General features: G+C 42.2%; 1 protein-coding gene across 1 annotated transcript; it reads right to left on the bottom strand.

The window, feature by feature from the left end:
* Positions 1-10,635: 10,635 nt before the first annotated feature.
* Positions 10,636-10,995, bottom strand: LOC131244274 (flowering-promoting factor 1-like). The gene has a single exon (XM_058243908.1). It carries the CDS (start codon positions 10,993-10,995, stop codon positions 10,636-10,638), a length of 360 nt encoding a protein of 119 aa, XP_058099891.1.
* Positions 10,996-15,597: the final 4,602 nt, after the last annotated feature.

A 15,597-nucleotide genomic window follows, 5' to 3' on the forward strand; every position in this document is an offset into this window, starting at 1 on the left:
ATAGGATGAACTCATTTTCATTATTATTATTTCTTAAATACACCGAAATAAGTACTCGAAACCATTAACTAAGATAAGATTACACCAAACTGGAACTAAGATTAGAAACTCCATCTTTATTCATCACAATGGAAACAAGCCTTAGTTTGATTTTACATCTCATGTTGAATTACTAAATTCATTGATCCAAACCATCAATATAATTTACACCAATGTGGGCCCCATGTGTAAAATTCTTATATTACGTACGAAGATCCTAGCCATGGAATATCGGCCATTTTCAGTTGAATAAAAACCATTGTTGCATTTTCACATAGAAACATCTAACTGCAGCCATCGTTGGTAGGATTAGGATTTCGACATGGGAGATTGTGGTGCATGGGTCATCCATGGTGGGTTCTAATACATCAACGGTTTGGATCGCTGAAATGGGGCTGCATGCGCACATAGTGCAAAATGGATCAAAATGTACATTTCTTTTTTCCCGGGAGGAGCATTGTATATGGTACTCATCCAAGTTCACTTGTACAGCTTTTCGTGACAGTTGTATTTATTTAACTTGCGTTGTATCATGTATGATCCGTTCCTTTCACAACACCGTAGAATTTATGAGGAATGATGATCCGTGCGCCCTTCTTCAACTGCGTGTTTGGATTCCGGCCCATAATGTAATGTACCTTATATGTCAATAAAATACATCATTCAAATCGACGCTATTCAAACATCACCACATGGTATGCTGGTGACCCGAGTACGTCGCCAGCCCAATTTCTCAAAAGTAAATCACTGCTATCACACAGGTGTATGTGCAATGCTTTCATTGCACTGCACCGCTATAGCAAACGGCAGTTAAATTAAAAAAAATAAAAAATAAAAAATCTCCTCCTTCAATGGCAGCCTCAGCCAAAGGTCTACCTTCCAAACTACAGATATATCTCCTCCTTACACCAGATTCCAATCCAAACCCAATTTCAGAGACGGCTCATTCTCTTCACATATCCGTCTTGATACTAATACAACCGTCGCAAAACCATCCCTCAAACCTACCGTTGGAAATTGAGCTGACGACACTGAAATCGACATATTCGACGCGAAGCAATATTTCGATGAAAACCCATATCAGAAACAGATCAAGACATCTCAGCCACTCAATCGAATTGGGGAAAGATGTGATCTTTCTACCGCTCCACGCATGTCCTCTGTTTCTTCTGTAGATGGGTTTGGGAGAAATTGCAGAAGTGGATCTTTCCATGCAACCCCAACAGCTTCTTCAGAAGCTAGTTGGAATAGTCAGTCAGGCCTTTTTTCAAATCCGCCGGGTTTGATTTCAATCTCCATGAAAAATCTCCCTTTGAATGGGCAGAGAAGAGGGTTATCTTCTTCTAGAAAATGGCTCTTTGGAAGAAAATGCCCCTGTTTTGGAAAGAAATCCGTCGATGTCAAAGAGAAATTCCCATAACCCAAACACCCAATTCATTTAAATTCAAATCCCAACAGCTCTGTAAATCTTAAGAAACAGAGTTTCAAAGCAGGGGAATCTTTTCCATGGAGAAAGGAAGTAAAGAGAGCGAGAAAGGAATTGGAATTGAGAATCAGGTGTATGGAACTGGTGTTACTTACGTTATCATGGTGACGCAGGGGAGGACGTGAGGTCGAGCACCGTCTTCCTCAAGAGGATAACTATTCCGAATCCACGGAACTTCTCTGGACTCCTCACAGAGACTTCTCGAATCCACGAGGAAAGAAAGCAAAAAATAGAAATAAATTCTAATAAATTCGAAATTGATTGATAAATAATTAAAAACAAGTTCACAACCCTTTAAATAAGGGTACCAAGCACTGTGAAAGAAATTAGAATCAAACTACAACTCAAACTCCTAGAATCCGCGACTTACTATAAATAGTAAACTTACTATTTATAGACGGTCGTGATGTTTACTAGTGCGCAAGGTTTTCGGCCAAAAATAGTAAGTGTTCTATCTGGCTTCACCAAACCGTTCTCCTAATTATTCTAAGCTCTTTTCACGTTGGGCGCAACTCCTAAAGCCCAACGGTTGAAGAGTTATAATCAAACTAAAACTTACTATTTATAGTAAAAACTAAATTAAAACAGGGAAACGACCATCGATCAAGGGGTTTTTCGCAATTTCGGGCTGCGCAACCCAGCGTAGCAGGGTTGGTTGGCTAAAGTAGCTCGTTCTACCCCAAAATCATATATTTTACGTTAGATAACTCATTCCGGATTGCAAGATACGCCCGATTTAAGGTCCGATGGTCCGGATCACTTCTGTCGTCGACCGGGCCTTTTCTGATCCATCTTGGCCATGAAACTGTCCGCGACCTGCTCTACATCACATGGTGGGGCTCACATTGACTTTGGACAGTAAATACATTATCTAAGGGCCGGATGTCTATATGTAATTTCCTTTTCACGGCGAATCAGCGTTAATTCTATACCTATTTCATGCTTGGGAAGCAGTGCAGCTGATGAACACTCCATTCCCAAACACTGATTTCGGAAACCAAGGTCTCCTGTGATTACAAGTGCACTCTTATCCAAACATTGTGAGTGGTTTGCAATTTACAAACGCATTACTACTGGAGGATCACTAATACTTTGATGGGACAGTTTTACTTCCCTCTACAATACTATACGTGAATCTAAACACGCCCCAAGCGCCAAACTCCAAGGACGCATATTGCCTGGACACCCGGTCTTTGGGGCCCACCTTGATGTATTTGTTTTAATCTGCACCGACCATCCGTTTTGCAAGATCATTTTAGTATATGGATCCAAAAATGAGCCTGATCTAAACCTCAAATGGACCACACTATAGGAACATTTTAATATATGGATCCAAAAATGAGCCTGATCTAAACCTCAAATGGACCACACTATAGGAACATTTTAGTATATGGATAAAAAAATGAGCCTGATCTAAACCTCAAATGGACCACACTATATGAAAAAGTGGGGATAATGACACTCACTGATGAAATCTTCCCAAGGCTCACCATGATATTTATTTGCATCCAACGTATTCATAAGGTCACAAAGACCTATACGAAGGGTAAATAAAAATATCAGCTTGATCGAAAACTTCCGTGGCCCTTGAGAATTTTTCAACGGTAAGCGTTCAATCCCCACTTTTTCTATCCTGTGGTCCACTTAAGATTTTGATCTGCCTTTTTTTTTTTATCTCATTCATAAAATGATCTTTAAAAACGGACGGATGGTGCGGATAAATCTAATACATCACAGTAGCCCCCACGGAGTCGGGTTACCAGAGATATATCCGGGAACCGGGTCTCCATACAGTCCGAGTCCAAACTCCAATGTTCGTACAGCACTCATGACATTCATAAAGTTCCTTGCACTGAAAATGCGTACGGTCCATGCGGTCAGGTGGGCCACATGTACAGTAGAATGGACGGTTGGAAAATGATAACTAAGATCCTAAATTCAGCGCTGCATGTGCTGCTCAGATGATCAGTGAGCTGGCCTGATATCTATTAATAGTAGATTTCACCTTGGGACCACCTTATGAACTGAAGGATACGGAATACATTGGGATAATATTGTGATAAAATTGAAAAAATTTAATTTCTTCTGATTATTTCAAAGTATCAAGATATTTTAAAAAATCTCGGGATATTTGTCACTGCTTGCATGCCTACCACCTACTGATACAATGCATGAGTTCGCTCACCATCGTGCATTATTCCGGCTGGTTGTAGAGTTGATTCTACGATCAGAGTCATCCATATGTTGCCGCAACATTGGATTGACTACATCAAGAGATCCCATTGGGACTCACCCAAGTTTAAGAATGGCCTAACTTTTTAAGTGGGCCCTCATTTAGGAGAAATATTTTATATCAAGGATTGAATGGTATGATAATATTTTTACATTAAAAAAAAAAAAAAAAAAAAAAAACAGATTCACACCCTTCCACCCCTGATAGTTTGAATGTCAAGTCATCACTATATTATATTAAAGCTGTTATTTGGTATGAAGAGAGTGGATTAGGTGGGATCCAGCCTCGCCCAAGATGGTGTGGCCCTTATCATGAGGCCCACCTTGATGTATGTAATATGGATCCACGCAACTAATCTATTTTTGCCATATAGATTATTTTAAAGCATTATCTCAAAAATGAAGTAGATCCAAGTGGTGATTGAAAGCCCAATAATTAAAAATTACTTAGGGCGCGCCTTAATGTTTTTGTAGTATATATTTGTCATCCAATCTATTTATAAGGTTACATGAGCTTTATCCAAAACTTTTGTGGTTCATTAATACTCAATCACCATTGTCCTTCATGATATGGTGCACCAAATGTTTAAATTCGCATCATTGTAGGATAATGCTCGAAAATAATATGAAAGAATAGATGAGGGTGAACATATAATACATACATCAAGGTTAAGACCTTCTTGAGTGAGCCAGTTCTCACCTAATTCAAGTGAAAACGTGTAATGATTATAATTTCTTTTAATATATTTTTTTTAATTTTTCAATTGTAACCTATAATAAATGAGTAATAATTATTTACTCTTGTCGTGGTGCAGTGACATCACCTACATGTGACTACAGTCACCACTCTGTACTTTGTAGTGCAAGAATACAATTATTACACCTTTCTTTTTACAAGTATATTTTAGCTTTTTATAACTCTTCAATGAAGGCCATGATGATAGTCATAATTCATTTTTTTGATGCAAAAATCTAATCCACCCTCTTTTTACCTTTGCGAGCTGTAGGGGAAGAAGGCAAAGGAAATTCTAGTTAGAGCAGGGGGACCTTTCAATGCTAAAGTCAGGCTAGAAATATGAATCTTTTAGTATTGAAGGATTTTTGGTAAGAGATTTTGCGTACCTTTAATGCTCATATTTATATAAGAGGGGAGATCACACTGTATGAAGTCTCTCTTATTTAGAATGCCTGATATGTTGAAGGTCTTCCTGCATAGGTTTCCAAATCTGCCAGGGATCTTCCCGAGAAGATGGCCGTTGGAGAAACTGTTAGTCTGGGAAAAGGTCGGGAGACGAATGTACCAGATATAGTGAAAGAAGGTAATATTGAATCTCTTGCCAGATGAACATTCGCCTTAGTTGAACCCTAATGGTTATTTAACTCCGTTGTAAATAGTGCTAACTTATAGCCAAGCTATATTCGACCTATGGTCGGGTCGACCTATAGTTTAACGTTAGTCGATCTATGGTTGTCCAATGGCCCAGCTATAACTGAGCTATGGTCGGGTAGTAATCGATCTAGAGTTGACTTGTGGTTGATCTATAGCCAACCTATGGTTGATCTATAGTCGACCTATGACCGACCTATGAATTAGGTCGGTATCCTACTATTCGAATGAGCTCGTAGTCTTCGAGTGTCCTTATAGTTGTATCAACCTCCTTGGAGGTCGGCTTGTTTTTGGACGTAGACACATTATCAGGCTCGAGTTTCACTAGGTCCGTGCCGGTTCAGTAGAGTTAGTCCATTCCATAAGTCAACTGATCGACTTGTCGATTTTCCCTCAACACATTTACTTTACATTTCATAGAAAATTGTAAAACCAAAGATAGTCTACCATGCTCTTAGAGCATATGCATTTCATGCTTTTATTTGATTGTGGTAAAATCATGATGATAATACATTTACTTTACCAAAGCAATTGGCAAAACAAGCCATTTTCCTATGTGGGCCACTTAAGTTTTTAATTGGATTAATTCCAGGTATATGGCCAAACAAGAGACCGCACGCATAAGGGTCAACCCATCATGATGGGCCCACAGCCCACAGCCCACAGCAACTGTTTGCACTGTAACTTATTGCATCCATTTGCATAACTTAATTTTCCATGGACGCACATATGGATGATGGGACATTGTGAGCCATTGGTACTGTTTATTTTCCAACGCTTCAAATTCAATTATACAATTCAATTGTGAATCTGGATCATTTGCTTGTCATAAACAAAAAATTTCTGTTTTTCTATATCGTAATTACAGTATGTGATGATGCGCCCAATCACACTACAACAAAAAGTGATTTTAAGTGATGATGCGGCGCACTCACATTACAACAAAAAGTGATCTTCTGTTTATGGTAAGTAAAGGATTCGGATTCTTCAATCTTAAGGTTGCATGTGGACCCCATGAGGCGTAGCATATCTTCACAGGGCTGATTTTACGTACTCTTGCGCGGACCAAGACAAGACCTCCCAACTCGACGCAAAGATGTCAGAAATTACCAAACTGCTTTTCGAGTTGCTCCCCTCATCCAACCCTAGTGGACCCGACCTTGCAACCTGGCCCGGCCGAATTTCAACCACAGGTGCTCAACCCAAAACCAAACCGGAGTCCTCTAGACCCGACCGACCCAAATAAATGTACAACCGAATCAGTCTACGCAAGGGCTCTGTGGGCCCCACCATATTGTAATGGGTTTATCCACTCCATTCATCCATTTTTCCAAGATCATTTTAGCATATGAGACAAAATTAAAAGTTGAGACAGATCCAGAGCCCCAGTGGATCACAAAGTGGGGATTGAATGTGCACTTTAAAAACTTAGAGCCACAGAAGTTATCGATCAAGCTGACATTTGTATTTTACTTTCATACAGGTTTGTGTGACCTTATGAACAGGTTAGATGGCAATTCATAGTTACGGTGGGCCCCAGAAAGGTTTCAACCATAGGCATTATTATCAACACTGCTTCATGTTGTGTGGCCCACTTGAGCTTTATATCTACCTCAATTTTTATATCATAAACTAAAATAATCTTAAAAAATGAATGAACATCGTGGATAAAACCTATACATCGTGGTGGGTCCATTTCCAGCCCGCCAAACACAATTTGAATTTACTCAACTTGAGCCACCCAAATTCAAATCGGGCTCGCTTTTCTCAACCCAGACCCAACCAGAGGTTGGGTCAGTCGGGCCCTACAACAAATAAAGAAATGAATATTCTTGTCGAGTTATTTGATACTCTGTCTACCTATGACGCTTGATACACTTGCACTTAAAAAATGTTACACATGGCATGCATTAACTGAAGTTAACCGGGTGCATCGAACAATCTTAAACCCTCACAAGTGGACACCTGTGTTTTCAAATGAGAGCATTGGATTCTTTTCAATTCCACCGTTTAACAAATGTCCATCAATCTCGTTGTCAGATGATGAAATAGAATAATTTTTTATTCATGACGTGGCTAAGACCGCATCTATCATTTCCGCAGTTTAGTAGTGAATATTTTTTGAATGACATGCAAGTAATTTCACTTTAATTTCTAACTGCCTCCGTATCATCCGTCACACTTGTCAGAGCATCAAAGCATTAGTCTATCGTTATCTTAATCTTGATTTCTGATTCTGAGGAGCTTTACCGTTCGTTGCGAAATGAATCTATCATGGTTCGTTTCTTTTCTACATTGCAGGTGGGAGTGGGATCGGCGAATCTGGAGTGTCAGTTGTAAATTCCACTCCATGGGAACATTAGCCTGCTTTTAGTAGGCTTTTATGTTTTTCACCGTCCATTTGAAGAAGACCACGTATTGACACCTAGGCTGCATGTGAGATTTTTTTTTTATATATAAAACCGTGGATCATCACCGATATGGCCCCCAGACGAATAGTAGAGAATCACCAAAGCCTATCATAAGGAAGTTGTCTGCACACACGATTAGAGTTGGGCATCAAATCTAGTCCAATGGAGTTAGGGATGACTCGACTCGATTCAGTTTTGAAATTGGCTTCCAACTTGATACCGAATCCAGATTGCCTAACACAATCCGAGCTCGGTCTGGCCTGGACTGATCTAGACCGAGTCCGATCTGATCAAAAGTATCGAGTCTGGTCAAATTGGCACCAAGTTGGATTGAGAGATGAGAAAGGGAGGGAGTGAAGATGAGGGAGGAGAAGAAGGGTGATGGTAGTGGGTGGTTGCCGGGCTTGGAAGAGGGAAGGAAGGAGGGAGGAGAGGAGAGAGAGGAGGAGGAAGGATGAAGGAGGGAGAGAGAGATGTTAGGATCGGGTCGGGGTAGGGTTAGAGAGTCGGGTCAAGTAGGGTTTCGGATCGAGTCGAGTCTAACCGGATCGAGTTTCGGGTCCAGTTACTGGGTAACTTGAACTCGACTCGGTTTGAATTCGGATTGGGCGAGGCTTACTTGGTTTGGACCAACTCACCCATTCGGTTCAGGTTGAGTCCGATCGGACTGAGTCGGATGAGTTGAGTTAGCCAGATCGGGTGTCCCGTGCCCACCTCTACACACGATTGATGCTACCACGAGTTTAAGTAGGTATCATGTGCCCATGAAATTGAACATGTGGACGATGTGCATTCTTCCTAGTAAGGTCCATTTCTTGTAGGCCCATTTGAGGATTTTCGAGAACTTGGAAGTGGATTGCGTGGTGTGACACGCACACATGAGAAAGTTCCATTAGTTTAATAATTATGCAGATCCAAGTCTCAATTGAGCCACACTAAAGGAAACGGTGGGCAGGGAAATTCTCACCGTTGAAACCTCCTTAGGGTTGACAGTGATGTTTACATGCCATCCGTTCATAACATTGTTCCTACTAGGATGAACTAAAAACACAAATATTAGCCTGATTCAAAACATATGTGGCTCATGAATATTTCAATTATGGATTTTCAATCCTTATGTTTTAATTAGTCCACTTGAGTCTTAGATTTTGCTCACTTTTGATTTCAAGTTCTAAAATGAGCTCAAAATACATATGCGTCAGGTGAATTTCTCACAAACATCATGGTGGGCTACACCTAAGTTTCCGTGAATTTCCTTCTTTAAGCAGGAAGTAAAACCTTCTTAGGGCTCAATGTAATGTTTATTCACTCTCAACTTCTTAGGGCTAGATGTAATGTTTACTCGCTATTTACTTGCTCACAGGGTTTCTTGCTCACAGGGTTACAGAAACCCGGATGAATGGAAACGCAAGTATCAGCTTGATCTAAAACTTCTTTGCTCCCGGTAAGTTTTCAATGGCAAAAGTTGAATTCTTAATGTTTTCTATTACGTTGTCTACTTGAGTTTTGGATCTGCCTTATTTTTGGGATCATGTCTTAAAAAAATCTCAAAAAATAGACTGACGGTGTGGATGTAACATATATATCATGTTGGGTCCCACTGAACTTTGCCACGTCAACACACCTCCTGAGTCAGTGGTGTGTGACACACCACGCAATCCGTTCCCCAAGAGCCTCATCCATCCCACAATCGCAACCGTCCAACCTGTTGACCAGAGTAGGCAGTAAAAAAACCTCATATGGGCAATTGCCCACAATGAACCAGTGAACGGATGGGAACGAACCACCATGGCCTTCTTGGTGAACGGTCTCGATCATGCCGTTTTAACACCTGTTTACTTTTATCTGCACAAGCGGATTAAGTGAGACCCGGGATCCACTGAAGTGGGTGGGCCAACCTGACCGTGGGACCCACAGTGATGTACGTACCTTAAATCCACACCGTCTAAACATTTTCAAAGCTCATTTTAGTGCATAATCCCAAAAATAAAGCATGCCCAAATTTTATGTGGGCCACACCACAGGAAACAGTTTTGATTCAATCCCCACCATTAAAAACTTCACGGAGTCCATCGGAACGTTTATTTGTCTCACAACCCGGTGATAAGGTCAAAAAGACCCATTTGAAGATACCACATGAATATCATCTAGATCCAAAACTTTTGTGGCCTAAAAGAAGTTTTTAACGGTCAATTATTATTATTTCCTATACCATGGCCAATCTGATATTTGGATCTGTTTCAGTTTTTGGTTAATACACTAAAATAAATTTTCAATACAGATGGACGGCGTGGATGTAGTCACATACATCTAAGTGGGCCCCACAGTAAGGGATCCCACGCACGTCGGTGGATCTGGCGATCCACCGAAGCCGCGCCGCACTTTTTCCGTTTTGGGTGCGCACGCTGCCTGGAGCTACGCCAACAGTAGAGCAGTACTGCTACTCTACTCTCATGACTCTGCGCCAGTCAAACACACATTGACTCTCTCTCTCTCTTCACCTTACACGTGTCAGATGAGAATACTCATCATGACCACTGATCTAGTGGGCCACAACGTAGGCCAAAAATACCACATCAATGGCCTAACGATCAACGGTTAGCGGAAAACAAGAGCGATAGTCGACCTGACAATACGAACGATTTGGATGGCTATGATAGCGATAATGAATAATGGCCATCACACTCAACACTCAGATCCATAGGCTCAACTGGCAGACTGAGTGGAGATACCTCTTTTCAACACTAGAGGTCTTGGTATCGATCCCTGGTGGGGGTGGCTAACATGGAGTGTGTGCACTGACATGGGTGGGTACTAACAAGCTAACCCAAAAATAAATAAATAATGGCCAGTCCACGTGGTGGCCCACCAGATTAAAGGTTTCGCACGCCTGCCACGTGTCATTACTCAGCTCTAAGTCACAATATTTCTAAAAATAGAACAAAAATATATGTAAACCATACAACACTAAACACAAACAGCAATACTAACCTACACCACACACACACCTAGCGCAACTTAGCTACATCCACATAAAAAAGAGGAATCTATCTATCCATGAAGGGCTGGGTCGTGCTATCTTACGCCGGGTGCTCTCTAACCACGAAGTGGGACCGGTTCTTGACGACGATGTCGTACATGTGGGTGGAGTTGAAGTTCTTGAAGTTTTTAGGAAGGGAGATGAGGTGGGCCGAAGCCGACGAGCGGTGGAACTGTATGAGGTTGGCTCGCTTACCGGCTTCGGTTTCGTAGTGCTCCCAGCCGAGTTCTACTAGCCGCTGCTCCAGCTCTGCGTACGAGCTGATCACCTGGTTGGACGCCACGTGGACGAGTACGCGCCTGCGGGCTTGACCAGTGGAGTCGGGGAGCTCGAGCCGCTCCTTGCTCGGGTTCGAAATGAGCCGAGCCACGCCGTTCTTGAAGACCCAGACGCCGGACATTGTGGGAGGGGAAGGGAGAGAGATGGGATTTCGGATTTTATTAAGGGGTATTTTTGGGTTTAAAGAGGTTTTGAGGACTCGGAACTTGTGTTCGCGAAGGAGAGTGAGAGTGAGAGGGGAGAAGGTGGTGGGATTTATAAACGTGGGGAAGGTGAGGTGGTGAGGATTGAAATTACAGAAATGCCCTTTTCTTGTTGTTAGCGGGGATCCGGTATCAAGGTGGCAACGGTTGGTGGGATTAAAGGAAATGACACCGACTATTTTACTGAAATGCCCTTGTTTTTTATTGCTTTGCTAAGCTCGCAGAAAAATCCAGTCCGTTGACATGCAAACACGTGCGTCAATATCTCACACGTGTGAGAGGTCGAGCATTCCATCATATCTTCGTGCTAAAAACAGGCCGTTTAATTCCGCTGGGCCACAATGTACATGAAAAACGGATGTCTAAAACAATTCTTTCTAGCCATTCATTTGTTTGGTACACTGCAGCGCACCGGACAAAGTACACTGTTCTCTGCCCGAGTACCCTACTCTAAATTTGATTACGTAGATTGGTGGGCCCAACATGAGTGGGCCATCTCCGCCTTGAGACCCGCTTACATGGGCCTGTGTTTTAGCTTAGCTCAACACCCAGATTGAGCTTCATCTCTTTCGCCTGAATGCCCGACGGACCCGTCCGTCCGGTACTTGGTTAGCAAGGCAAATCAGACCAATGGTCTGGATGTTGAACACTGGCCCACTTTGGTAGTCCTCCAGACCATAAAATTAGTGGGTCCACAATCCCGGTCGTTAAAAATGGAAGGGCCCACCTACCGGGAGCAATGCTCTGGGTCCGGATGTGGTTGGCTTGCTTATCTTGATGGGCTTCTAAGTCAAGGAAGCCCATCTTTTTTAATAGTTAGTTCCGGCAGAGGCCATGGGCCTCATGTTCAAGGCAGGCCTGGAAGATATCATAGGCTATAACTGGGCCAAACCAGGCATCACGGAATTTTCGAATGGGGGGCCACTCATTTAATTGATCTTACAAGGACGACCGTCCTTTCCATGGTCCCCACTCTCAACCCCGTTGGAGGAATTTGTGGGACCCACCTATTATTTTTAGGTAGTTACTCCATTTGCTGATTGCAGTACATTTATTTCTTTTTATAATTTTTTTTATTCACCTAGGCCAGTAAAAGTGGTCCGCAGTGAATCCCTGGACCCGCAAATCAAACCGTTGAGAAAGATGGTGCACCCACTAAGCCCTTATGGGCTGAGAAGGATCAAATCCCAAATGGGTTTAGCCTACAGGGCCAGTATTAAGGGGCCCATCAAGCCCATTTACCCTGTGGGCCCCTCAACCATGGTTTAAGACTCTGACGAGTTTGATATGACTCGTCCGAGTCGAATCGGAACCAGGACTACTAATCCGACTCAGAAAGTCTAAAAACAATACCATCAGTTCTAATTTCAGGCTCGAAAAGTAACCGTCCGGCCTTGGGCCCACTTCCGTGGAGATGGCCCACCAGGGGTATGTAGGTCATTTCATCCACGAAACCGTCAGGGTTAAAAAATCAAGGGCTATTTTAGTAAAAATTCGAAGTATGAGAAACAGTATACCACGATGGGGCAGCGGTTTTGGCAAAATGGAAATAGGCTTTTTGGACGGCTGAGGGTCTCTTTCTAAAATACGTGATCGGTGGTGTGCACCAGAGCATGACAGGGCCTCATTTTTCCGTTTCATGTTTTCTACGTTCTCTCTCCCTTCGCTGTATGCGTTACTCTCTCTCCTCGTTGGCCGTTGCCAGATGTACACTGTTTTTATACTGAGAATAACTTCGGTGGTCCTGCAGACAGACCGCGGTGCTCCGTACATACACGTCCCATCCATGCATCTCAAATTGAACGGTTCAGATAACGCGGCCCACGATAGATGGGCTACAACGTAAAGGATCGCTGAATTTGTGGAAAGCAGATTGCGTCCTGTCCACCTTGATGTATGGGTTTTATCCGCACCGTCCATTCATTTTTTCAGATTATTTTAAGGCCTGAATTTGTGGAAAGCAGATTGCGTCCTGTCCACTTTGATGTATGGGTTTTATCCGCACCGTCCATTCATTTTTTCAGATTATTTTAAGGCATGAGCCCATTGAGGCAGATGGAAGCCTCAGGTGGACCACACCACAGGAAGCAGCGGTGGTAATAACACCTATCGTTGAAAACTTCCCAGGGGCCACCGTGATGTTTATTTTATATCCAGTCTGTTCTTATATTTGAACGGTAGATGCTTAATCTCCATCGTCCGGTCCACTTGAGCCTTAGAACTGACTCTTTTTTACGGGGTTAGCATGTTAGCGTACACCCATGTCAGTACACACACTCCACTGCTAGCCACCCTCACTGGGATCGATAACAAGACCTCAAGTGTTGAAAAGAGGTATATCCACTCAGTCTACCAGTTGAGACATGTATCAGGGTGTAGCCTTAAAATGATACGAAAAAACTAGTTGCACAGCGTGGAAAAAACGCATACATCACTGTGGCCCCACAGAGACCTGACTGGACGGATCATGGGGAAGCGGATTGGCTGGTGTACCACACACCAGCTATATAGCTGGTGTATTATGCCAGCAAGTTCTGTGGGTCCCATCATAAGATATATGTTATATCTAAACCGTCCATACATTTTGCGAGCTAGTCGTAAGGCTTGAGAAGAAAAATAAAACAGATCTAGCAATCAAGTGGACCACACTGAAAAAACCAATGGGGGATTGAACGTCTACCATTGAAACTCTCATGGGGTTCACAGAAGTTTTGGATCAATATGAAATTTGTTTTTACCCTTCATCCCAGTCTTTGTAACGTTATGAACAGATTGGATGGAAAATAAACATTATGGTGGCCCTACGTTATTTTTAACAGTGAAAATCATTATCTCGGCTGCTATTTGTGGTGTGGCACATTTGATCTTTGGATATTATTCATTTTTTTTAATAATACTCTAAAATGATCTTGAAAAATGGAAGACTGGGGTAGATATAATAAATACATCATTGTGAGGCCCATTTAACTTTGATCTCCTTTGAACCGTTCATACAAATCAGAGCTCGAGAAGCGTCAGCGCTCGTCTTCAAGCGACGCGTACCGGCATCAGCTATATAGCTGATGTGTGGTACACCAGCCAATCCACAGGACGCAATCTGCTTTGGAATTTGTGGTGTTAGTTTGCTGATTGGTGGACAGCTAATGCACGGTTGAAAAAGAGGACATCCAATGGTAAAAATACAATGAATAAATGCCGATGAAAAGAAGATTAGATCATGCAATGCATCTGATATTTTTTCTTACATGTCAGATCTACGATGGTGACGCCATTTGGATGGTTTTAGGTACATGTAGGTGCAATTGGATTGTAAACGAGTCACGTGATAGGGACTCCCATGTGGTGCAATGCCGCCGGAATAGATAACCTCTTTCTCTTTTTTTTTTGGGTTAGCTTGTTAGTACACACCAATGTTGGTACACACACACTCCATGTTAGCCGCCCCCACTAGGGATCGATACCAAGACCTCAAGTGTTGAAACGAGGTATCTCTACTCAGTCTACCGGTTGAGATATGGATAAGGGTGTAGCCTTAGAACTAACTTATTTTTGGCTTTTATCCTAAAATGATATGAAAAAAATAGTTGCACAGCGTGGATAAAACACATATCACTATGGGCCCCCATAGGGACCTGAATAGAAGAATTATGGGGAAGCGGATTGGCTGGTGTACCACACACCAGTAGAGCTGGGCATCGGACTGAGTCGGACCAGATTGACTCTAACCCGATTCGGTCCGAAACGTAGTTGGGCTTATCCAAACCTGATCCGATCCGAGTCCGGATCCAAGACATAGAAGTCGAACCGATCCGACACACAGTTGGCGTCACCCGAGCTGAATCTGACTTGGTCAGGGAAACCGAGTCGGATTGGGCTGCGTACGTTTCAAATCGATTTTTTTAACTGTGAAAATCATTATCCTCACTGCAATTTTCGGTGTGGTTCTTTTGAGCTTTAGATATGATTTCTTTTTTTTTTTTTTCTAAATGCTCTAAAATGATAATGAAAAATGGATAAACGGTATGGATATAATAAATATTTCATTGTGGGGCCCATGTAATGTTCATCTCATTTCAGCGGAAATAGATGGGCTACTCCCTGCCACCAGCCTGTGGCTAGTGGTTGATGCTCTGTGGGACTCACCATGATGTGTGTTTTTAATCCATTCCGTTCATCTATTTTTAAAGATCATTTTAACACTTTGCCCAAAATATGAGAGGAATATAAATCTCAGGTGGACCACACCACAAGAAAACAATAGTGATTGGATATCCACAATTAAAATCCTCCTAAGGCCCAATGTCCTGTTTATTTGAAATCCAATCCGTTGATTAGGTCATAGAGGTCCAGATGAATGAAAAAAATAAAGATCAGATTGATCCAAAACTTTTATGGCCCCCAAAAGTTTTTTAATGGTCAACATTCATTCAACACTGTTTCCTGTAATGTGTTCCACTTGAGATTTGGATATATCTCATTTTTTTTATCTCACACCGTAATATCTCATTGTTTTATCTCAC

This window comes from Magnolia sinica, chromosome 4 (genome assembly GCF_029962835.1).
Source record: "Magnolia sinica isolate HGM2019 chromosome 4, MsV1, whole genome shotgun sequence".
Taxonomy (NCBI): Eukaryota; Viridiplantae; Streptophyta; class Magnoliopsida; order Magnoliales; family Magnoliaceae; genus Magnolia; species Magnolia sinica.